The following is a 26,240-nucleotide window of genomic DNA, read 5'->3' on the forward strand; positions in this document are numbered from 1 at the left end:
CTAACGGGTGAAGAGTTTTTAAATACTGCTGAATCTTTTTATGTACTAACAGATTTATTAAGGCAATATGAAAGAAAAAGAGAAGAAAAACGTTTGTTTTGTTCTAGATATGTATTACAACAAACTAGAGTGATCTAAGAAGAAATGTCAGGGATCTGAGTAGACCGGGATGCATTGGGCATTGACTTCAACATATGCACATTTTTTTTCTCTCAGGGTTCAGAGCCTTAATAGAAAAATGTTGAAAATTTTTATAAATTGCCATTTTTTATATCCAAGAGAAAAATCTTTTAAAAATTGAAAACATTATTACAAATAAAGATGAAAGATTGGTCAGGTGGCTCAGTAGGTTGAGTGTAGTCCTGTACACTAAAAAGGTTGCAGGTTTGATTCCTGGTTGGGCCATGTAGAGGAGGCACCTGATTGATTTTTCTCTCATACATTAATGTTTCTTTCTCTCTTCTCTCTCTCTCTCTCTCTCTCTCTCTCTCTCTCTCTTTTCTCTCTCTCTCTCTCTCTCTCTCTCTCTCTCTCTCTCTCTCTCTCCCTTTCTCTCCCCCTTTCCTTCTCTCCCTGAGAAAATCAATAAAAAATATCCTCAGGTGAGGATTTTTTAAAAATCAAATGCTATGCTTCTTTTCCTGTAAACATACTAATTGAAAGTACCAGAAGTAAAAAAAAGATTATTCTGGTTTTGATGTTAAATGATACAAGATTTGTAAAATCATATACACTGAAGTTAAAGACCACATTCTATCTAGGCAGTGTTTTTTGTTCGCTTGTTTGTTTAATATATAGAAAATAAACTCTCTTATTAGACTGCTTTCTATTTTTAATGGATGTGTTTATACATAATTTAGTAAGCAAAGTTTTGGTCTGTTTCCTTCCTAGTTTTTTGTTTTGTTTTGTTTTGTTTTTCTTTCTTTAACTTAAAAATTATAAGCATCACCATGGCTGGGTGGCCTGAAGCATTGGGTGCACCAAAAAGGTTGCTAGTTCAATAATCCAGTCAGGGCATATACCTAGGTTATGGGATTGATCCCCAGTCAAGGCATATTAGGGAGGCAGCCAATAGATGTTTCTCTCTCTCTCCCTTCTCTCTCTCTAAAATCAAAAAACATATTCTCAAATTATATATATATGTATAGATAGATAGATAGATAGATAGATAGTTAATTTTCATGTAGAGTCAAAATTTAGTTGACTGCAATGAAGTGGTATAAAGAAAATTTGGATAATCAAAATCTATAGTACTACAAAAGTTTAATTTGTTAGAGGGTCATACTTCAACTTACACTGCATAAAACTATTGGCCAGACCTGCCAGGTAATAAACCAACTGAAGATAGGCATTCCTTTCACCCTTCCAAAGATTTGTATAACTTAAAGCACATGAATAGAACTTGATAGTTGTGAAGCACTTTTACATATATTATCACTTTTTATATTTCCCACATCCTTAAGGGAAGGGACATTATAGACATAGAGAAGGTTTTATTATCTTCACTATATATCAACTAGAGGCCTGATGCACGACATTTGTGCACTTGGGGCAGGGGCGGGGAGGGTCCCTCAGCCCAGCTTGCGCCCTCTCACAGTCCAGGATCCCTCTGGGTATGTCCGCCTGCTGGCTTAGGCCTGATCCCTCTCAGACATCCCTCTCGCAGTCCAGGGCTTGGGCTTGCTGCTCCATGGCAGCTCACTGACCCCAGGGGGTAGCTCCTGCATTGAGCGTCTGCCCCTGGTGGTCAGTGTGTGTCATAGCGACCAGTCATTCTGCCTTTCGATCGATTTGCATATTATGTTTTTATTGTATAGGATGAACTGAGGATCAACCATCATGCTCTTAAGTAAATGCAGGTAATTGGCTCTAAATATATTAAGTCTTGGATTTCAAGCTTTATTTAATTTATTGTGTTGCACTGTGAAAGCCTCTGACCTTTCCCACAGTAACTCCTCTAGTCAGCCTTGTATCCTTACTGCCAATGTCCACATCGTTCTTTTTCCTATTTCTGATCTTTGAATCTTTTTCTTCACTTCCCTTCATAAATCCCTGTCTGCAATGTTGCTGCTTTTCTTGAATGTCCAAATGGTAATCATCATTCAAGGTCCAGCAAAACTTCCACCTCTTCTGGGAAGTCTTCAAGCTCTCACCATTCTTATTTAATACAGCACTTTCAGGGATTGGTTCTTATGTTCTTAAGTTGTTTCATTTACGTTTATAAGATTCTCCTACTAGATTATAAACTTTTGAGAACAGAGACCAAGTTATATACTTTGAAATTCAGAGCACCCTAGCACTTGATATATATGTAGTGAATTCGTGATAAGTATTTGGCTGTTATTTAATCTGTCCAATAGAGTCATTGTCTGCCGAACTTACTGTATCTGTATTCCAAACATCTGACTTATAAGTTGCCCTGTATAATGACTTATTATAGTTGAGTTTAGTATGGTCTTTTCAATATGTTCATATACAAATTGACCCTAGCATTGATTTCTAATGGCAGTGAAGCCAAGGCATATGGCCTGTGGGATCAATTCAACTATGTATGCCTGATGAATTCCCCGAATAGAGCAGATATTTGACCCATATATCAGTATTGAGAACAGGAACAGGAAACATTATGCAGTGATTGCTTTTGCATAGAATTACATTAGCATCGCCTATTGGGTTATTCATAATTTCTCAGCAGATCAGGGATCTTTAATGGTAGTTCCTGTGGAACAACATATGAAAATGCATTCTGCTATTCATTATAAATGATGCTGACCAAGTATATTGTCATTACAAATTTAATTTTTAAGAAAGAACTCTCCATGTGAAAATGACACACTTGAGAGCCGTTGCATTAAAAAAAAGTTGGTACTGCGTAACAACTCAATCTCTTCTGGAACATAACTATTCTGTTTAAACAAATAACTACTTTTGTTCATATTTTAAGGAGAATTTGGAGAAGTCTGTAGTGGGCGTTTGAAGACACCAGGGAAAAGGGAGATCCCAGTTGCCATCAAAACTTTGAAAGGTGGCCACATGGATCGGCAAAGAAGAGATTTTCTAAGAGAAGCTAGTATCATGGGTCAGTTTGACCACCCAAATATCATCCGGCTAGAAGGTGTTGTCACAAAAAGTAAGTACTGATTTCCTTTATTACTTCTTTTATGTATTTATCTCATTTCTTTTTATTTAAAAAATCTTAATTACTATAGCCATTCAGGGGATAATTTAATTCAGATATCATCTTCTGATATTGTCTCTCAGAGTCTTGATATTAAGCTATGACATTGTCAGAGTTTGCATTGGTCACCAAACTACTTTGAAACGGTATTTATTACCTTTAAATCATTTGCTAATTTAACTTGAAATAATGAATCAAAAGTAAAGGAATATATATATATATATATATGGAATATATATATATATTTCTATAAGCTATTCACTTTTTCTAAAGCTGCCTAAATTTCAGTATTAGTAGAAGAAACAGTTTAAATATTTTGGGTTATTAAGATAAAATACTTCTGTTTGGAAATAAATTACATATATACAAATATGGAATAATATATATGAAATAAAACTTTTAAACAAAAAGTTCTGTGTGGAACCCATCTAGATAAATACCTTCAGGACTAAATTATTTTAATTTTACATAAAATGAAGATAGAATTACAATATCTGATATGAAAATCTCTGTCTGAGCTCCCAGCAGACAAGTCAGCACTGAATGCCAGCCTTGTGATGAACCATCTCAGACATTGCACTTCCCCCTACCACTTAGAGTTGACATCTTGTAGGGCAAAGAACCACCCTGCTCAGTTCAGTCAACCCGTAAAATCATGAGAGATTATAAAATGGTTATTGTTTAAAGTCACAGAGATTTGAGTAGTTTATTACACAACCATAGCTAACCAAGCAGATGGACCCCAGTTAGAATACTGCGCTCACCATTTACCTTGTGCAGTTTAGGGTAAATAAATTAACACCTCTATCCTTTACTTCCACATTTATAAAATAGGCCCAAAGTAACTTTTACTCCATAGGAATGCTGTAAAGATTACCTTTGTAAATGTATAAAGCATTTAGCACAGTATGTGGCTCACAGTAAGCCACATTAAATGGTAGCCATTATCGGTGCTCTGTGCCAGACACCTTACATATACAGTTTGCCATTTTTTTTTATTCTTTATTGTTGAAAGAATTATATATGTCCCCTTTTCCCCCATTAACTTCTCCCAGCCTTCCCCGGCCCCCACAGCCCAGGCCTTCACCCCGCTTCCCCAGCCCCCCCCCCCCACCCAGCTTATAAGCATATAAGTTCTTTGGATGATCTCTACACACTCTCTCCCCTCCCCCCGCTGCCCCCCAACCCCCCAGCCAACCCTCCTCTGCCTTCCCTCTGAGATTCCAGTCTGTTTCATGCTTCTATATCTCTATACCTGTTTTGGTTCATTAGTTTACGTTATTCATTATATTCCACAAATGAGTGAGATCAAGTGATATTTATCCTCCTCTGACCAATTTATGTCGCTTAGCGTAATGGTCTCCAAGTCCACCCATGCTGTTGCAAATAGTAAGAGTTCCTTTCTTTTTCACAGCTGCTTAGTATTCCATTGTGTAGATGTACCACTGTTTTCTAATCCACTCATCTACTGATGGGCACTTTGGTTGTTTCCAAATCTTAGCTATTGTAAATAGTGCTGCTATGAACACAGGGGTACATATATTCTTTCTGAGTGTTTTATTTCTGGGGATATATTCCTAAAAGTGAGATTACTGGGTCAAATGGGAGTTTCATTTTTAGTTTTTTGAGGAAACTCCGAACTGTTTTCCACAGAGGCTGCACTAGTCTGCATTCCCACCAGCAGCAGTGCACAAGGGTTCCTTTTTCTCCACATCCTCGCCAGCACGTGTCGTTTGTTGATTTATTGATGATAGACATTCTGACAGGTGTGAGGTGCTACTTCATTGTTGTTTTGATTTTCATCTCTCTGATGATTAGTGACTTTGAGCATGTTTTCATATGTCTCTTGGCATTCTGTATGTACACATTCAAGAAATGTCTATTTAGGTCCTTTGCCCATTTTTTTATTGTATCATTTATCTTCCTTTTGTTAAGTTATATAAGTTCCCTATACATTTTGGAGATTAACCCTTTATCAGATATAATATTGTCAAATATGTTCTCCCATGCAGTGGGCTCTCTTGTTATTTTGTTGATGGTTTCTTTTGAGGTACAGAAGCTTTTTATTTTGATGTAGTCCCATTTGTTTGTTTTCTCCTTAGTTTCCATTGTCCTGGGAGATGTATCAGTAAAAATATTGCTACGAGATATGTCTGATAAATTGCTACCTATGGATTCTTCTAGGATTTTTATGGCTTCCCATCTTACATTTAAGTCCTTTATCCATTTTGAGTTTATTTTTGTGTATGGTGTAAGTTGGTGGTCTAGTTTCATATTTTGTGCATGTATCTGACCAATTTTCCCAACACCATTTATTGAAGAGACTGTCTTGACTCCGCTCTTATCCACTTTGTCAAATATTAATTGAGAAGACTGGCTTGGGTAAATTTCTGGGTTCTCTGTTCTGTTACATTGGCCTATATGTCTGGTCTTGCACCAGTATCAGGATGTTTTTATTACAGTGGCTTTGTAGTATAACTTGATATCTGGTATTATGATCTCTCCAACTTTGTTCTTCTTTCGCAGGATTGCTGCGGCTATTCGGGGTCTTTTTTTTTTATTCCAGATGAATTTTGGGAGAGTTTGTTCTAGGTCTGTGAAATATGCTGTTGGTAACTTAATAGGGATTGCATTGAATCTATAGATTGTTTTGGGTAGTATGGGCGTTTTAATGATATTAGTTCTACCAATCCATAAACACGTTATGTTCTTCCACTTGTTTATATCTTACTCTATCTTTTTTTCAACATCCTGTAGTTTTCTGAGTACAAGTCTTTTACCTCCTTAGTTAAGTTTATTCTTAGGTATCTTAAATTTTTTTGTTGCAGTGGTAAATGGAATTGTTTCTTTAGTTTCTCTTTCTGTGAGTTCATTATTGGTGTATAAAAATGCCACAGATTTCTGGGTGTTAATTTCATATCTGCTAAGTTGCTGAATTCATTTATTAAATCTAGTAGTTTTTGATGAAGTCTTTGAGGTTTTTTTATGTACAATATCATGTCATCTGCCAGGGTGTTATCCTGCATCTACTAGGGTTCAGGAATCTGGAGAAGGGGCTGCGAGTAAATTGAATAAACTAGACATTAAACATAAATTTGGAAAGCATTTTGGGGGAAGCCAGATGGAGCTTAGCTTTAGTAACTTAGTTCTTTGAATCTCCGCACCCAGGGCTTTTTATTCCCACATTTTGCCCTATTGCAAAGCAGATATAAGGGTGTCCCAAAATTCACGCAAGATTTGAATTTAATGGTGCTCACTATCACAACATAATACAGTTTTTTGTGCCTAAGTTACAAGATATGGATGTGAACAACATGTGGTTTCAACAAGATGGTGCCACATGCCATACAGCCCGAGAAACAATTCAGTTACTGCATGAGTCATTTCCTGGTCGTGTAATTTCCCGTTTTGGTGATCAGAATTGGCGGCCCAGATCATGCAAATTTAACGCTGTTGGACTTTTTTCTTTGGGTTTTTTGAAGTCTAAGGTTTATGCCAACAAGCCCACGACCACCCATGCCTTGAAGGAGGAAATTGAGCACTGTATCAACGAAATTCAGCCACATTTATGCAAAACAGTCATGGAAAATTTCAACAAAAAAGTGCATATGTGCCAGCAAAGCCGTGGAGGCCATTTACCCGATATGCTATTCCATACATAACCCTATACTGTATACTTTATGGGTCAATAAAAAATTTACAATTTTTAATTATAAACCTGTGTTTTCTATCAATATTACTTCTTGCGTGAATTTTGGGACACCTTTACATATCAAAGGTAAGGCTTGGTAAACAATAAAAAACCATCAGGTTGGGGGAACTGCCCTCAGCTGTCTGGCAGCAGGTAATAATATGCAGATTTTCAGGTTTGGGGAAACACTTTCAGCTATTCCAGCAGCAGGTGATATGATTCAGCCCTGCTGAAGCCTCAAGTTCCATCAACCTTTTGATGAACTTCTTGCATTTATTATGACATGCTGGAATTAGCCTCCAGCAGTCATCTGCAAATAATGACAGTTTTACTTCTTCTTTTCCAATTTGGATGCCTTTAATTTCTTCTTGTCTGATCACTATGGCTAGCATTTCCAGTACTCTGTGTTGAACAGGAGTGGTAAAAGTGGGTGTCTGTCTTGTTCCTGTTTTTAGGGGAAATGGTTTTAGTTTTTGCCCATTGAGTATGATGTTGGCTGTGGGTTTGTCATATATGGCCTTTATTATGTTGAGGTATGATCCCTCTATTCGCACTTTGCTGAAAGTTTTTATCAAAAAAGGGTGTTGGATTTTGTCAAATGCCTTTTCTGCATCAATTGATATGATCATGTGATTTTTGTCATGCAGTCTGTTAATGTGCTGTATCACATTTATTGATTTGCATATATTGTACCTGCCTTGCATCCCCAGAATATATCCTACTTGGTCATGGTGTATGATCTTTCTGATGTAATGCTGAATCCGATTTGCTAGAATTTTGTTGAGAATTTTAGCATCTGTTCATGAGGGATAATGGCCTGTAATTCCCTTTCTGTGTAGTGTCTTTATATGGTTTGGGGATTAGGGTAATGCTGGCTTCATAGAAAGAGCTTGACAGTGTTCCTTCCTCTTGAATTTTCTTGAGTAGTTTAAGGAGGATAGATTTTAGTTCTTATTTGAATGTTTGGTAAAACTCCCCTGTGAAGCCATCCAGACCAGAGCTTTTGTTTGCTGGAATGTTTTTTATTACTGCTTCAATTTCATCAGTAGTTATTGGCCTATCCAGGTTTTCTGATTCTTCCTGATTGAGTTTTTGAAGATTGTGTTTTTCTAGGAATATGTTCATTTTGTCTAGGTTATCCAGTTTATTAGAATAAAATTCTTTGTAGTATTTTTTACAATCCTTTGCATTTCTGTGGGGTTGGTTGCTACTTCACCTCTTTCATTTCTCTCTCTTTTATTTTTAATTTGGGCCCTCTCTCTTTGTTTTTTGGTGAGCCTGGCTAGAGGTTCATTAATCTTGTTTATCCTTTCAAAGAATCAACTTTTGATTCTATTGATGTTTTGTATTGTTTTTTGTTTTGGGTTGGGTTTTTTGTTTTGTTTTGTTTTGTTTTGTTTTTGGGGGTTTTTTTTTTTGGTCTTTATGTCATTTATTTACTCTCTGGTCTTTATTCTTCCTTCTACTTACTCTGGGCTTTTCTTGTTGCTCTCTTTCTAATTTCTTTAGATTATAGAGTTAGCTATCTTTTTACAACTTTTTCTTATTTTTTGAGGTAGTTCTGTAGTGCTATGAATTTCCCTCTCAGGACTGCTTTCACTGTGTCCCAGAGATTTTGGATTGTTGTCTTTTCATTGTCATTTGTTTCCAGGATGTTTTTTATTTCTTCTTTGGTCTCTTTGGTATCCCATTCATTGTTTAATAACATGCTATTTATCCTCCATGTATTTGACTGTTTTTGAGCATTTTTACTGTAGTTGATTTGTAATTTTATGCCATTGTGATCTGCGAAGATGCTTGATATGATTTCAATCTTCTTGAAATTGTAGAGACTTGGTCTGTGTCCTAATATGTGGGCTATCTTTGAAAATGTCCCATGTGCACTTGAGAAGAATGTATATTCTGTAACTTTGGGGTAAAATGTTCTGAAAATGTCTGTTAATTCCATCTGATCTAGTGAGTCCTTTAGGATTGATGTTTCCTTGTTGATTTTTTGTGTAGAAGATTTATCCAGTGATGTCAGTGGGGTATTAAATTCCCCTACTATGATTGTATTGCTGTGGATCTCTCCCTTGATATCTTCAAGAAGTTTTTTTTAAGTATTCGGGTGCTCCTGTATTAGGTGCATATATGTTTACCACAGTTATATCTTCTTCTTGTATTGATCCTTTTAGTATTATTAAGTGGCCTTCCTTATTTCTTGTTATGGGCTTCACTTTGAGGTATATTTTGTCAGATATAAGTATTGCTACCCCAGCTTTTTTTCATTTCCATCTGCCTGAAAACTTTTTCCATCCCTTCACTTTCAATTTGTGTGATTCCTTTGTTATGAGATGAGTTTCTTGTAGACAGCATATATATACTGTTTTCTTATCCATTCAGCTGCCCTATGTCTTTTGATTGGAGCAATTAATCCATTTACGTTTAAGATTATTATTGATAGGTAATTGTTTGTTGCCATTCTTATTCATTATTTCTTTGTTTTTCCCTCTGTTCCTATTCCTTTATCTCACAGCAGTCCCTTTAGGATTTCTTGCATTGCTGGTTTGGTGGTAATAAACTCTCTTAGCCTGTTTTTGTCTACAAAGCTCCTGATTTCACCTTCAATTTCAAATGATAGCCTTGCTGGATAGTGTGTTCTTAGATTCAGTCCCTTGCTTTTTATTACTTTGTATACTTCCTGCCACTCCCTTCTGGCCTGATGTGTTTCTGTTGAGAAATCACTTGATAGTCTAATGAGAGATCCCTTGTAAGTAACTCTGTCTCTCTCTTGCAGCATTTAAGATTTTTTTCTTTGTCATTAATGTTTGTCATTTTAATTATGATGTGTCTTGGTGTGGGTCTCTTGGGGTTTATCTTGTTTGGGATCTCTGTGCTTCCTGGAATTGTGTGATGTTTTCCTTCCCCAAGTCAGGGAAGTTTTCTGTCATTATTTCTTCAAACACATTTTCTATGCCTTGCTCAACTTCTTCTCTTCTTGCACCCCTATTATGCAGATGTTGCTTCTTTTCATCTTGTCCCAAAGCTCCCTTAAATACTTCTTCTGCTTTTTAAATTTTTTTTCCAATTGTTGTTCAGATTCGGTGTTTTTTTCCTACCCTGTCTTCCAACTCTCTGATTTGGTTCTCAGTTTCTTCTAGTCTATTCTTGAAACTTTCCATAGCGTTCTTTATTGCAGCTATGTCATTCTTCATTTCCTCTTGATTCTTATTCATGTTGGTGAATTTCTCATTCACCTCCTTATAATTCTTATTGAGCTGCTTATAATTCTTGGTCAAATGTTTGAGCGTCTTTATAATCATTACTCTGAATTCCTTATCTGACAAATTGCTTTCCTTCATTTCATTTAGTTTATTTTCTGCTGATTCCACCTTTTCTTTCCTTTGGGTATTGTTTCTTTGTCTTGTCATTTTTGCTTTCCCTTTGTATTTGTTTCTAGTAATGTGAGTTGCTACCTCTTTCTGGCCCTGGGCAACTTGATTGATGTCCAAGAGCCTCTAATCTAGTGGTCCAGTGGTGAGGGATTTTTTAGCCCAGAGGCTGAGTCTGCCTTGAGTCTCACACCTTTATTGTCTCTCTCTGAGTTGTATTCCCTTCCCCCATGGATCTGGTCCCTCAGGTGTCAGCTGCAGATGCTCAGGGTCAGTGGGGGCACAGACACAGTTCCTCTGTTGTGCAACTCTTTGTGAGGTTCCAGAACTCTCTGGCATGCAATTCACTGCATGTGGTCCTGGAGCCCAGGAGGGTGGTGCATAGGGACCCTCTGGTGTGCACTCACAGTATGAGGTCCTGGGGCCTGGACAGATGTCATTCAAGGTGCCTCTGGCATGTACTCACAGCCCACAGTCCTAGGATTTTGGCATGGTGTGCAAGGTGCCTCTGGCTTGCACTCACTGAAGGCAGTCCTGGGGCCTGGCTGGGGTGGGGTGGGAAGTCTCTCTGGTGTGCACTCACTGAAGGCAGTCCTGGGGCCTGGGTGGGGTGGGATGGGGCAGGAAGTCTCTCTGGCGTGTACTCACTGGGCATGTCAGGGAGCCCACAGGGAGGTAGCATGCCACTCACTGCAGGGTCCTGATGGAGGTCCCTTGCAAATTATGGCTGCTGAGCTCAAGATGGTGTGGTTTCCGTGCCAGAGCCACACCCAGCCTGGGAGTACCTGTGGCAGTAGCAGTGGCTGCCTGTCCAGGAGAGCCTGATCTGCTAGCCCCCAAGACTACTGGGAGATCTAACTGTCCCTCACTCACCCACACACAAACCACACACATCCACACACTTCCCTCTCACTCCTTTACTCATTTACTCTGTCCCTCACTGCCATCCTGCCGGCTGCTTAGTGGATACTGATACTCAAACAGTGTAATTAACAGTGTAATTAACCTTCATAGGACTCCTAACTCAGAGTAAGTAGCATGAATGGTGTCCCAACTGAGCTCTGTCTGACTCTAAAATCCATGGTTTCTTTGTTTATTGTTTGTTTTGCTGTATCACAATGAATAAGTCATAGTTTTACACTTTAATTATCTTATCTGAATTAAATAACATTAAATAAGTAATCTGATATTACTTTTAAAAATATACTGCTTTTAAAATAAGGAAAATATTCAGGTGATTAAAGTAAATTGCCTCTGAAAGATAATAATCTAAAAGAGAGAGATGAAATAACATACTAATCGTTTTTTTATAGTTTCTGACTTTCTTGTTATTAATTTAGCATGAGTATTTCAGATTATTCCTTTTGTTTTATATTTTTCTGGAAGAAGATAAATTTAAACTTGGGTTATGAATCTTTGCAAAGCATTTAAAATAACAATTTAAGTATGATGTTGAATTCCTCTTATGTGTATTTATGCATGAAATATCTGGAAATAAGTGTCCAACAATAAATTGAAAGGCTGAAAAGTATCAGAAATTTATTTTCTCTCTTTGATAAATCACGTTATGTGACTTTTTAAAATATTCTGATGTGTTTTATTTACATGTTATAAAAACATGTAAGTATATAAGAAGAAAAAAATTTATTATCCCTATGAAGTTGTAGGAATTACTTATTCTAAATCAACTGAATAGGTTTAGTAAGATAGTCAGTGGTACTTGTCTGCCAGTTTGAAATACACAGTTTATTTCACATAAAAATCCAAATACAAACACAGTGATTAGTTTACATCTCTAATAATCTTGTCTAAAAACAGTGACCTCAATGTAGTCAAATTTATATGATCCCAAAGTTAAGGTCCTTGTTTCATTTCAAGAAAAAGAAAGAAAGAGAGAGAGTTTTAGGAGATAAGAAAAGAAAGGATAAGTTCAATATGATTTGAGTGGCAATAACCATTATAGTTTTAATTTGGAAGAGTGAACCCCATATAAAAGTTGTTATGGTGCTGCTAGGATGGATGATGGGGATAGTAAAATGAATAATTCCCGCAGAGATAAGTGGGCAATTTATACTGTTATCTTCTTGACTCCAGTGCTATGGGATTTTTAAGAGAAAGGCAATAAATAAATGAATTCCTCATTCCCATAAATACATGGTAATTATTCCAAGATTGCCAGTAAGTAGCTAAGAGATAGCTAGCAATTAATGCTCCCTAAGGACTGCCATATTGCATAGAAAATAGTAATGACAAAGACAAACATATAATATAGCCATGTTAATAGTGTATCCTGGATTCTGAGAAATGAATGCACAGACGCTAAGTTGAAACTAATGCAGAATTGTGGATCAAAAGCTTCATCAGATTCTTTTATAAGTTCTTAATAGGCATGCTTTTTATCTTATTGTGTAGGTTTTATCTCTGTGAGACACATATTAAAAAGTTCTTAGGAACACTTTAACTCTTTCATATTTGTGCATATAACTATTTTTATTTTAGATCTGAAAGTTAAATGATTAAGAAATGTATTATATAAAAAGTATATCTGATAAAAGTTAAACCTATTTATTTGATACACATCTCAATTTCATTAACCTGTTAAGATACAACTGATATAAAAAGATATTAATCGAGCTAAACTTTATTCTTAGCACATACTCTTCTCCAAGAACAAATAGAAACCATCAGTTCAAGACTAGACTTATGGCTATTAGTAGCATGGATAGTAGCAATTTGTAACAGGTAATATATACATCAGTCTCATGAACTACATAGCCAAAAGAGAAAGTGCTAACTTTCTATAAAAACATAAGGATTGTGGTTAAATTATGAAGAAATACAATTCAGACACACATCAGAAGACTGGATCACATAGTTTTAAATAATGATGGAAGCCAAAAGGAGAGGTAATGAAGTACCTATATCCCTGCTTAGTAGTCAACATTAAATTTAGATATACTGACTCAAATAAATCGTAAATCTAGTAAGGAGGAACAAAAGCCAATCAGGATAGCAAACAAATTCCCAAACATAATGTCATTTCATCATAGAACATTCCTAAAGATGTCGTAGAATGATATAGAAAGTAAAACAGAAAGTGCTAGGCTTGCCCAAACCCTTTTAGAATATTCCAAAACTTTAGGGGTTCCTTTGAGACAGGTTTTATGCTACATGGAATCAAAGTCAGGGAGTCGATTCAAGCCAGTTAAATACATTGTATATTAAATGCACAAGAACAGCCTCTTTGGTTCCAAAATTGCACTCCATTTGTCAAGTAATACATTTCTCCCCCCCCCCCCCACCCCACCCCCCCGCAAGATGACATCTGCCTCTGCACCTGGTTGTAATATCCTGCTACTAACCACAAGGACTTAGACAAGTCACTCAGCATCTTTAGGCCTCAATTTTTCCTCTGAACAAAGGTTTGTATAGTATAGTTTGGCCTAGAACAATAAAGATCAAATCTAGCACTAATATTTTTTTTTATTTCATTCCTTTGCCAAAGGAAGAAAACTGAGATGTAAGTGAGGAAAATTTGTACCAGTGATAACTTATCTCCCCACCTTCAGGGTCATATCAGTGAACTAAGAATAAGATGGAGAAGTTCAGGAAGAAACAAAAGGTGTCTTCAGTAAAAGTTTTTATTCTAACAATCTGTAAAGTAGAAAAGGTTAGACAAAATTTTCCTATAAGCAAATACAAGGTTTGGATATACAGAATTACCTTGTAGGGGTAAACTGATGGAAGAAATTAGATGGTTGCTTTCTTCTGGAATTCAGCTACCCTGCTAGCTAAGGTAGGTTAAGAGTTTTGTTTTGTTTTCCAAGTAAGAGTCACTGAGCACCACCAGGTGTTAGATACAATTGCTGATTAAAGCCTAGAGATACAGAAAAGAAGGCCTCAGAGTGCTCACGGAACTCATTTGTTGCAGACAGCCCACTGGGAACATAAGTAAGTAGGCCAGTATTTCCCAGTGTTGTGTAGCATGTGCTATTTTGGATACAATTATTCATTAATTTATTTATTTATTCATTCAGTGAATTTTTATTGGTTGCCCCACTCTTCTAGTCACTTGTAATTAAGTAGTAAAAAAGACACAGCTTCTACCTACTGGAAAAAAATAAATAAATCTAAATAAGGGGTGGGCAAAAGTAGGTTGATAGTTGTGAGTATAGGAAACACAGAGTTTATTCTTGTGTCATTATTTTTAATTATTGTATTATTCATTTGTATTACAACTGTAAGCCTACTTTTGCCCACCCCTGTATATATTATCCTATATAATAAAAGCCTAATATGCAAACTGACCAAATGGCAGAACGACCAGTGGAACGACCAGTCGCTATGATGCACACTGACCACCAGGGGGCAGATGCTCAATGCAGGAGCTGCCCCCAGCCCTCAGGCCCCAGGCCAGCCAAGATAGGTGCCAGCAGGGGCCCCCCAATCACCCTGCTGGTCACCCCACAGATCAGCCCTGATCACCGGCCAGGCCTAGGGACCCTACCCATGCACGAATTTTGTGCATTGGGCCTATAGTCTTAGATAAAGAGGAAAAAAAAATCCTAAGTGACATGGAGGAGCAAGCAGTGCTGAGGTTTGGTGGGAGAGTACTCAGGCAGACTACAAGAAGTTCTAAGCCAGTGGTTCTCAACCTTGGCTGCACATTAGAATCACCTGGGAATCTTTTTAAAGAGGCCCAGAAGCCCTGGCGGGTCTGGTTCAGCGGATAGAGCGTCGGCCTGCGGACTCAAGGGTCCCAGGTTCGAATCCGGTCAAGGGCATGTACCTTGGTTGTGGGCACATCCCCAGTGGGAGGTATGCAGGAGGCAGCTGATCGATGTTTCTCTCTCATCGATGTTTCTAACTCTCTATCCCTCTCCCTTCCTCTCTGTAAAAAAATGAATAAAATATATTTTAAAAAAAAATAAAAATAAAGAGGCCCAGAAATCAGGATTTTAAAAAGATTCCCAGGTGACTCTAATGTGCAGCCAAGGTTGAGAACCACTGTTCTAAGCCCTTGTACTAAGAAAGAAGTTGGCATATTAGGAGAGCACCCAAAACAGCTGAAGCAAAGTAGTAACAGGACAGAGTCAGTATTGAAAGAAAATAAATAGAGGCAGGAAAAAAACAGTAAGGTAGCTAATGTAGTAATCCAAATGAAAAATAATGAGCAAACAGATTAAGTGAAGATAAAAAGAAGGGAGTATATTTAAGAGGTATTTTAGGTTAAATTGAGAGACTTTAGTGACTGTATATGGGGATGGTTCAGATGACTTCCAAGTTTCTGCTTTACGTAAGTAGGGGAATGGAGAGAAAACTCAGGAGAAATGACAGATTTGGAGAAGAAGTAATTAATTCTGAATTGGACATGATAAGTTTGAGGTGGCTAGGACATTTAAAGACATCAGGACATCTCTGGAGCCTGGGTGAACATCTGGGCTGCAGGCACAAATTACGGAGTGCTCAGTGGATGGGAACTGATGGGGAGCTGAAGCCATAGGAGGACGGGATTACCCAGAGGTTGAGAAGAACTAACTTCAACAGGCAGACAGAAGACGGAAGGCATCTCCTGAAAGAGGAAGAGCAGTTTTCTAAGAACGAAGGAGAGGTCAATAGAATAAAATGACCTGGGAATCCAAGTAAGGTAAGGACTGAGAAGCATTTGTTCTTTGAGGCAATTAGGAGGGGACAGCGCATGCAGTACAGGATTGAGGCCAGATCGAATGGACCGTAGAATGAGTGGGGCAGGTGTACACTGAGGTCAGACTGATGGCTTACAAAAAAGCGAATTAGATTGTGTTGACTTCTTACTTAAAGTCCAAGTGCTTAGAATTCTTTAAGTTATTCATTAATTCAAGTAACACTTACTATGTCCCTAAGTACTCTGTGCCAGGCACCTTTCCAAGCATTGGGTATTTGGCAATGAATAAGGAAGTAAAATGTCTGCCCTGGTAGGAAGGGCCTTGTGTCTACCGCCTCTCGTTTTATTCTTCACCATTCTCTTGAATTCTAGATTGTATTCATGCTAAATGACAAGAGCATCTCAAAACTTACACTCATTTCTCTCCTATGTCTCTTCCTATTCTAAATCCTTGAGGATCTGGATGAAAATGTACCAAGCTGACCTGATTTGGGCACAAAGGTAACTGACATGAAAAGGCTGCTGGTACCCAGAAGGCCTAGCTGCCTCTGGACTTACCAGCTCTCCTTTTTACCAGTGATGTCAGAGGCAGGGTCATTTGCTAAGGTGATGGATGGAGGGCCTGGGGTAGCTCCTGACAAAAGTGTGAAGGAAAACTGATAAGGAAAGGTTCGAAAGTGTGGGGCTCACCGAGAACATGAGAGAATCTAGGAATCATGGTAGAAGCTGCTGCCCAAAAAAAGTATTGTTGATAAATGAGGGAAAGAGAGATAACATGAAATTGAGAAGAGATTCAACCCAATGGAAAAGGAGAGATGAGAGGCAGCTAAAAGAGAAACTGTAATTTGGTGTATTTTCTCTCTTTTCCTATCATCCTTAATATTTACTATTTCCTGTTACTGAAAATAGTGATGAATTATTCTTGAGCAATTTCTGGAATCTCAGTGGATTCACAGGATATTTATGGCAAAGTATTTGTCACTGGGAATTATAATTATACTAGAGGCCCAATGCACGAAACTTGTGCAAGGGGCTCGGCCCTCGCAGCCACAGTGGCTTGCCTCAGCCCTCTCAGCCCCAGCTTCGTCCAGAAGGTCATCCAGAAGGACGTCCGGAAGGTTGTTCACCTGTCCAGTCTAATTAGCATATTATGCTTTTATTATTATAGATGCATATTGATAAATGGAAAATGAACCAAATGTGACCAACAAACGGTAACAGAATGACATAATCTGGTGGCCCCATGTACCACACTTAGTTCAAGTAACATGGGCTAATTGGGATCACCAGCTTAGTTTTTTTTCTGCCAAAATGTACTTCCCTCTTTACAAGAGGGAACACACCTCTGTAGTCAGGAGGAATTTGTTCTCGTCCCTTCAGTGTTTAAGTATCTGGGTTTCTTAAGGTCATTCACTCTAATCAGGTCTCTAGATCTACTTCTTACTATCTTCTTCCTGTGGTTCTCTCCCTTCCCTAAACAGGCCTGATAATTATTGGGTAGAGAGTAATAAGTAGCAGGCTAGAAAATTCTAGTAACAAGTTGCTCAGTGTGAAGATAACACTGTAAACTGTAAAAACTAGGAGAGAAAAGGGAATAGAAGTACAATTGTATGCACAAATAATGCTGCCTTTAAATACCTCTAAATAAAACTGAATAGAGCCATCTAGAGGGTGAAATCTTATTCCATTTCAAAAAATAAAAATTCCTTCCAATCATTCATGTTGCAGTTCATTCTGGTAAAGAGTTTGATGGCTTGGAATTTGAGAAGAGCAATAGATAATCTTATAGACATGAATCTGCATCTGTGCACTCAGAATGAGAGCCATCCTGCCAGGCTGCAAGGTAAGGCAATCACTTAGCCATTGCCCAGGAACTGTGATCCAGGTTCCTGATGGTCTTATTAAGCTTGGATAGATACAGTAGATGTCTTAATCATGGAAAACCCATAAAATTAAAGAATGGAAATATAGCAAGCTCCTTATTTATCCCATGATTCATATTTTCATATTTATTTTGTTGTTAGAATATGTTACTGTGACTTTTCTTAAATTTTTATTTTGATATAATTTCAGGCTTATTGAAAAACAGTGAAAATAATATAGTTCCCATATAAACTTCACTCATTCTTCCTTTATGTGAGTATTTTACATAACCACAGGACTATTATCAAAGCCAAGAACTAATCCTTCACCTTCTTAGCCAAAGAACATAAATGAATAAATCCATAAATACAGACAGCAATCGTGATGGCCAGAGGGGATGGAGGTGGGGGACAGGGGCTGGATGGAGGCGGGCAAAGGGGGAGTGGAATGGGGACATCTGTAATAGTGTCAACAATAAAAATAAAGCTAAAAAAAAAAAAAGAAAGCCAAGAACTAGACATCAAAGCAGTATGATTTACTAAGCTACTGACTTTTATTCAGATTTTATCAATGTTTCCACTAATTTCTTTTTTTCTGTTCCACAATCCTGTCTAGGATTCCACATTGCATGTATTTATCACATCTCCTTAGTATCTTCCAATCTGTGAAAATTCTTCAGTCTTTCCTTGTCTTTCATGACCTTGACATGTTTCAAGAATGCTAGTCAGTTATTTTGTAGAATATCTCTCTTTTGGGGTGTGTCTATTGTTTTTCATCATTTGATTTGTGGTTATGCATTTGGGGCAGGAATATCACAAAAGGTGGGTACCCTTCTCATTGCATTCCTTCTCAATGCATAACATTCCACATGCCTTATCCGGGGGATGTTAACATGGATCACTGGGTCAAGGTGCTATCTGCTGGATCGCTTCATTATAAAGTTACTTTTCCCCTTTTGTTTTTAATATATATATTTGGGGAGAGACTATGCAAATATCCTGTTTCTCGTCAAATTTTCCCCACTAATTTTGTCATTTGTAATAGATCTTGCCTATAACAAGTATTACTATTATATTCTAATGATTATTCTGTTTACCTCTTTCTGTATTTATTCATTGAAATGCTTCTTTAAAGAGGATCTATATTTCAGAGTGTTCTATGAATGGAATAATACAATATGTAGCCTTTTGAGTATAGCTTCTTTCCCTTAACAAAATGCACTTGAGATTGATGCATGCTTGTTCTCGTTGAGTGGTATTCCTTTATGGGATGTGCCATAGCTTGCTTCTGCATTCAGTAGTTGAAGGACATCAGGGTTGTTTTTAATTTGGGTGATTATTAATATAACTTTTATGAACACTTATGTTAGATTTTGGCATAAGTATGTATTTACAATTATCTTGGGTAATTACTTAGGTGTGGAATGTCTAGATCATATGGTAAATACATGTTTTTGTAAGAAACTGCCAAATTGGTTTTTAAACTGGGTGTGCAATTTTGCATTCCCACTAGTAATTGTGAGAGCTTTATTTGCTCTGCATCATCTATATTTGATATTGTCATTTTAAAAATATTTCAGCCATTCTAGTGAGTTTATATTGGAATCTCATTGTTATTTTACTTTGCAGTTTCCTAATGACTATTGATTTTGATCTTCTTTTATATGCTTATTTGCTATCCATATCTCTTCTTCATATTTTTATCCATTTTCTTTTATTAGTTTTTTTTTTCCTCAATGTTAAGTTTTAAAAGATTTTAAAATATATTTTCTGGATACAGTTCTTTGTCAGAAATGTGATCTGTAGATATTTTTTCTTTTATGGATTATGCTTCTTGGTGTGGTACCTGGAAACTCTTTACTTAACCCAAGGTTACAAAGATATTCTCTTCTACTCTCCTCTAGAACTGTTATAGCTTTACTAGAGACACGGTGCATTAAAATTCATGCACTGGAGGGGGGTCCCTCAGCCCGGCCTGTCCCCTCTCACAGTCCAGGAGCCCTCAGGAGCAGGAGGCGACCCAGCCATCAGGGGAAGGCGATGCCCCCATCACACCTCTGCTGCTGCCACTGCTGGCAGCGCAAGCCTCGGCTGGCCCTGTTACCTGAGCCTCGGGCGGCCCTGGGCAGCTGGGGGGCCTGAGGGGACTAGGCGACTCTGGAGACAGGTGCGCGGAGTGCCTGCCACCCTGGAGGGGCTGAGGGCATTGGGCGCTGCCATCTTGTGGCTGTGGGTGCTGCCATCTTTGAGGGCAGGGCAGTCAATTAGCATGTTCCCTCCTATTGGCTGTGGGCGCCGCCATCTTTGCAGCCTGCTGCTCAGTTGTTTGGTTGTCCCTCACTAACCCCCCTGCCGGCCTGGTTGCCCCACGCAGCCTGTTTGGTCAGTCATTCGCTTGTGACAGTCGCTTAGGCTTTTATATATATATATAGATATAGATAGATGTTTTACATATAGATCTATAATCCATTTTGCGTTACTGTTTGCATAAAGTGTGAGTTAGGTCCAAGTTTCTGGATTTTTTTGCATATAGATCACTTCATCACCATTTATTGAATTGTTCTTTTAATATAAAACTGGTTTTTCTCATTTTTAAATTCCCATGTTTGTTTAAAATCCTTCTGTGACTTTCCTTCACCCACAGGACAAAAATCCATGCTTCTGAATACAGAAGTTTAAGGTTCTGTATGCTCACAACTTGCCTTTCACCTCATCTCCCTCCTTCTCTACCTCCTAGTTTATATTCTAGTCATTGGTAATTTCCCCAAACATACCATATGTTTCATGCTGCACATATTTGATCAGACATTGCCCTGTTCTTGGAAAACCCTCTCTCTTCCCTTTTCCCATCTTCCTTAACTCAGTTTATAAGGGATGAGTCAGTTTATATGAAACATCCTTTCTTAATCTCTGACCTGGATTCGATAGCTACATTGCACTTAACATGTTACTATGATTATCATTCATGTGCATGGTCCAAAAACCTACTGTTTTCTTAGTCCTTACCCCATAATATTAGGACTTCAGCACCCTTTTCCAATGCCCCTGAGTTTTTTCTGGGACAGTCTCACTAGTGTGTTAGCTGAAGCAATGCAGCATCTATTGCCTTCTACCCCTATTGTGATCCCCTCTCCCCTACACACTGCCTGCAGAGCCCCTGCAGAGACTCCACCAGCCCAGCCACTGCCCATCAGTACAACAAAAACCATCCTGCCATGTATGCATTTATTTGGGGTCTTCAAGAACCCACAATTTTGCTGAGTCCTGTGTTGAATGAAGCAAAGAGATAAACCTTCTCTATCCACTTTGTACCTCAGTTTTCATTTAGTTACCAAAGCTGCTCTCATGGACTGAGAGCAGCCAAAATCTCTCTGGATCAGTTTCATTTGTTTTATGATGGTTCTTAATTTTCTGATAATAAAGGGCTAAATTCAGTATACCAGCCACCCCATTTTCTCCACTAAATCTTAATTTTCTTTTATGTTCTAGCTTCACTGTTCCCTTAATCTCTCCAGTCCTAAATCTCCAATATATACCACCTAATATATTTTTTAATCTATTTTCTTTTTAAATAGAGAAGAATGTCTTATATTATATTGATATGGGAATTTGGAGAGGTTATAATCTGTTGAGAACAGTGTTTATTTTATTCATTGTGGTACTTAGCATGGTGCTGCACATGTATTGGATATATTTTCATATTGAGAAAGAAAATGGCGAGAAAAGAGGGGAAGGAAGAAGAGAAAAGGGAATAAAGAAAAGAACCTAATTTTCAAGGACTTCAAGTTCAGTTCTAAACATTAACATTCTCTTATGTCAGTCACATTCATATGAAATTGGCAGCTGTTCTCATAATTGTGCTTCTCTGCACTTTTGCAGTTTCTCCTGCTCCTCTGAAGAGCAATCATATTTAGCTGCTTTTCCCCTCTGAAATTTTAACTATGTTCATTACATTATCATTATTTAGGTACATACATGCCTTTTTCTGCTGTAGACCAGAATCAACTAATTCATCTTTATTTATACCCCCACATCACTTCATCTATATCCCATGTTATAAACCAAATTCTGACTTTGAAATGGATAAAGAAATATATTACTGTGTTTCATAGAGCTGATAAATAAAAGCAGATACACCTTCATCCACTGGTGATTGAGATACAGCAACTGAATAATGTGAATTTATTGACATTTGTATTAGGTTTCATCAATTACTGGTGAGTGGATTTATTCATTTTTCCACTCATCACATTGTCAACCAAGACATCAGTGACTTTCTTTTCTTCTCTTTCTTTCAAAAATGCAATGGTTGTTTCAGCATTCTTAGCCCTGAAAATAATGCATTGACCTTTCCCCTAAACTTCAGTGGTATGATTCTCTTAAAACAAGTTCAGTTTTTACTTTGTAGCCATAAATTCTATGGGACATGCTCTTGGATTTGGTACAGCAACCTATAAATACAAAAAAACTACACACCTCTCTGACTTTGTCACTATTTCATATATGAAATCACTGGAATTATGAAAGATTTACAAGTAATAAAGGGCCTTCCATTAGTTAATTTTTGTGATTTAATTTCTTTAATATAGATTATTTCTCATTGGAAGAAAGTCCAGGATATTCCCTAGGGAAATACATAGAAGGCTGTTATTGAAACTTAAGCAAAGTGAGGGGCTACTTAAAGAGGAGAAGAAACAGGGGTGAGCTGAATGGTGTTTCTTAGTTTCTTTCCAAAAAATGGGGAAACTAATCCTTTGTTAAAAAATAATTTATAATTAATATAATCACTTGTTACATGTTAGCTAAATCAATTTATTAAAACTAAAACAAAGGCTCCCTTTATGTCAACTCTAATGTTCCAAATTGTCCTGCCATAGAGTTGGTTGGTAATAGACTTAGAAAATATTTCCCACTAACTACCTCTAAGTAGAAAATATGGAAGACTACAGATATCAAATAATGAAAATTTTAATTATACAACATGTAAAGTTTAAAGTTTCTATTTTTTATAAGATGGAACAAATGAAACAGTTCCGATAACTAAAATAATGCTACCAGTTTTTAGGTATATTTCCCAGTTCAAGCTACAGGGAAATTCTTAACTGCTAAGGAGATCCACCCTTCAATCTAATTATAGGGCCTACTCTTCTTACTAATTAAGAAATTAAGAACTGGCCAGGAAGACTGAAAGAAAAAATGATTGTTTGGGAAACTGGTATGAATGAAGCAAACCCATTTCTCAATCAAATTTAAATACCTTCAATGGTTTATGAAGAGCTAGTTATAAACTTAATGGAATAAAGGGCATATTTTTGCTTGTTAAAGATGTCTCTCACAATAGGAAAAAAAAAACTCACTTTTTAAAGAATACCATATTATTCAGAGACATGATGAGAAAAGCCACACTACAATTTAGAATCGTGGTAAGTCAGTCATGGAAAGACAAAATAAACATGCTTCAAACATTAATCTCAGTGGGTGGCATTAGAGGTAGGTAATACAGTAAATATTTGTTAAGCAGTTTCTAAATCTTGTCCCAAAATACCTCTTCAGTGGTGTAGAAATAATAAAATAATGATTATCAAGTCATATATTCTGATTTTAAATAGCTGTAACTTCTTTTGGTTTTTTTGTTGAATATCTCATAATCTTTTGTCTTCCCCGAATTAAACCGTGGGCAGAAAAACTTTGCTCACAATGGCCAGGTTAAATCCAGTTAAAAGAACACATTAGGAGAGACCAAGATGGCGGCGTAGGTAAACACCGGAGACCGCTGCCGCAAACAACCATTTCAAAAATACAACTAAAAGACTGAACGGACATCACCCAGAACCACAGGAAGGCTGGCTGAAGAGAGACTCTACAACTAGAAGGAAAGAGAACAGCAAATCGAGGCTCAGAGGCGGCGCAGTGTGGAAAATACAAAGGTACCGAGGTGCGCGCGCAAAGCGGGCTGGTGGCTGAGGGCGCGGTTGTCGTTTTCTGTCGGGAGTGAGTCTCAGACTCTGGGCTCCAGATCCGGGCGAGTCTCTAGGGACCCAGACTCAAACGAGAGAAGCGGGATTATCCGGCATCAGTTGGGACCTGAGGGCAGCTTTCTCTCCGAGGTTTGCAGCGGCTGCCGGGGTTCTGAGAAGCAGAGCCTCTGGGAACGGGACTGAGCGCGGCCATAACTGCTCCCTCCGCCCGCCCTGTTGATCCCGCCCCGCCCAAAACCTGCGCACAGCCATTTGCCGATTGCCTCAGGCAAAGGCTGGATTAGCGCCTCCCCAGAAGGCAGACGTTTTCCACACAGCTGATTTCCACAGCCAGCCGGCCTGGTGGTCAAACCCCTCTAGTGTTAACTACAACAATTAAGGCCTGGCTAGAACAAGACTGCGCACAGAGACCACAAGGGGGTGCACCAAGAAAGCATAAAAGATGCGGAGACAAAAAAACATGACAGAAATGGAGGATATGGAGCTAAGAATCGCAATTTTGAGGGCTTGCCATAAATTTGTGCAGAGCCTCACGAAAACTAATGAGACCCTCGATGCTACGATAAAGAAATTAGAAAGTAAGCATACACGGACTGAAATAAAGAATATTATACCCAATAGCAGACCAGAGGAGTACAATAATCAAACCAAAGATTCGACAAAAAACACCCAATTGGAAAAGCAAAATGAAAAAAGAATCCGAAAGTGTGAAGATAGTGTAAGGAGCCTCTGGGACAGCTTTAAGCGGTCTAATATCAGAGTCATTGGAGTGCCAGAAGATGAGAGACAGCAAGATATTGAAAACCTATTTCAAGAAATAATGGCAGAAAACTTCCCCCACCTGGAGAAAGAAATGGACTTACAGGTCCAAGAAGCGCAGAGAACCCCAAACAAAAGGAATCCAAAGAGGACCACACCAAGACACATCATCATTAAAATGCCAAGAGCAAAAGACAAAGAGAAAATCTTAAAAGCAGCAAGAGAAAGAGGCTCAATTACCTACAAGGGAATACCCATACGACTGTCAGCTGATTTCTCAACAGAAACTTTGCAGGCCAGAAGGGAATGGCAAGAAATATTCAAAGTGCTGAATACCAAGAACCTACAACCAAGATTACTTTATCCAGCAAAGCTATCATTCAGAATTGAAGGTCAGATAAAGAGCTTCACAGATAAGGAAAAGCTAAAGGAGTTCATCACTGCCAAACCAGTATTATATGAAATGCTGAAAGGTATCCTTTAAGAAGAGGAAGAAGAAGAAAAAGGTAAAGATACAAATTATGAACAACAAACATGCATCTATCAACAAATGAATCTAAGAATCAAGTGAATAAATAACCTGATGTACAGAATGAACTGGTGATTATAATAGAATCAGGGACATAGAAAGGGAATAGACTGACTATTCTTGGGGGAAAAAGGGGTGTGGGAGATGCGGGAAGTGACTGGACAAAAATCATGCACCTATGGATGAACACAGTGGGTGGGGAGTGAGGGTGGAGGGTGGGGTGGGAGCTGGAAGGAGGGGAGTTATGGGGGGAAAAAAGAGGAACAAATGTAATAATCTGAACAATAAAGATTTAATTTAAAAAAAAAAAAAAAAAAAAGAACACATTAGAGAACCTGTTAAGGTCTATTTTGTGACTCTCTAATACCTTGATTAAAGAAATCCTTCAAAGACAAACCCAGTTGCCTCATAAACTGCTCTTCCTGCTTTTACACTCACCACAACCGTTCTTTACACTCAGCCAGAGTGATTTTTGTAAAACTTTTGCAAATTGCATTTGGGGGGAAAAACAACACAAACAATCCTTACCTTGGCCATCAAGGTGGTTCATGATTGGGACCCCTGCTGGCCCACTGTGCTCCAGACTGCTGGGTGCCTTCAGCACACCACAGAGCTGCCTCAGGGCTTCCGTGTGTCCTCCTTTACTGCCGTGACCTTCTCAACTATCCTCACGAGACTGGCTTCTGAACATCTCCCCACATCTAAGGTAGCCCTTCTCCTCACCGCCCCCCCCCCCCCCAGATTTTCTTTATCATAGACCTTTGTTCTATTTTCTTCCCTTGTATATGTAATTCTATAAGATCATGGAGACTCAGAATATTCTGCACCAAGCAAAGTCCTAGCATATTCAGAACTAAGCACTTAGCTGAGTTGCTTTGTAAAAGAATAAACCATTTTAAGCAATGATATCATTAAAAAATACCATAGTAGCATTTCTGAAATTTCCAGTTTTACTCATACATTTATTTAGACACGTTACCAAATATGCATCATCTAGACCAAGTAAATTATTCAGGTTAAATTTTAAAATAAAATGTAAACCAGCCCTACCTAGTTTGGTTCAGTGGATAGAGCATCGGCCTGCAGACTGAAAGGTCCAGGGTTCGATTCCGGTCAAGGGCACATGCCCAGGTTGCAGGCTCAGTGCCCGGTGAGGGGTGTGCAGAAGGCAGCCAATTAATGATTCTCTCTCATCATTGATGTTTCAACTTTCTCCCTCTCCTTCCCT

The 26,240-nt window shown here is 38.1% G+C and overlaps 1 protein-coding gene across 4 annotated transcripts in view; it reads left to right on the plus strand.

Moving 5' to 3' along the window:
• EPHA6 (EPH receptor A6) overlaps positions 1-26,240 on the plus strand; it is a 945,921-nt gene that overhangs the window by 694,223 nt on the left and 225,458 nt on the right. For 3 of the 4 annotated variants that reach the window (XM_070406043.1, XM_070406045.1, XM_070406046.1), the window contains one exon: positions 2,945-3,130. In XM_070406043.1, coding sequence (XP_070262144.1) covers positions 2,945-3,130 — 186 coding nt within the window. The remainder of the gene's footprint in view (positions 1-2,944; positions 3,131-26,240) is intronic. The other variant, XM_070406044.1, reaches the window with a different exon arrangement.

Source organism: Myotis yumanensis, unplaced genomic scaffold (genome assembly GCF_028538775.1).
Source record: "Myotis yumanensis isolate MYYU_CA2020_CCGP unplaced genomic scaffold, mMyoYum1.0.hap1 SCAF_2, whole genome shotgun sequence".
Classification (NCBI taxonomy): domain Eukaryota; kingdom Metazoa; phylum Chordata; class Mammalia; order Chiroptera; family Vespertilionidae; genus Myotis; species Myotis yumanensis.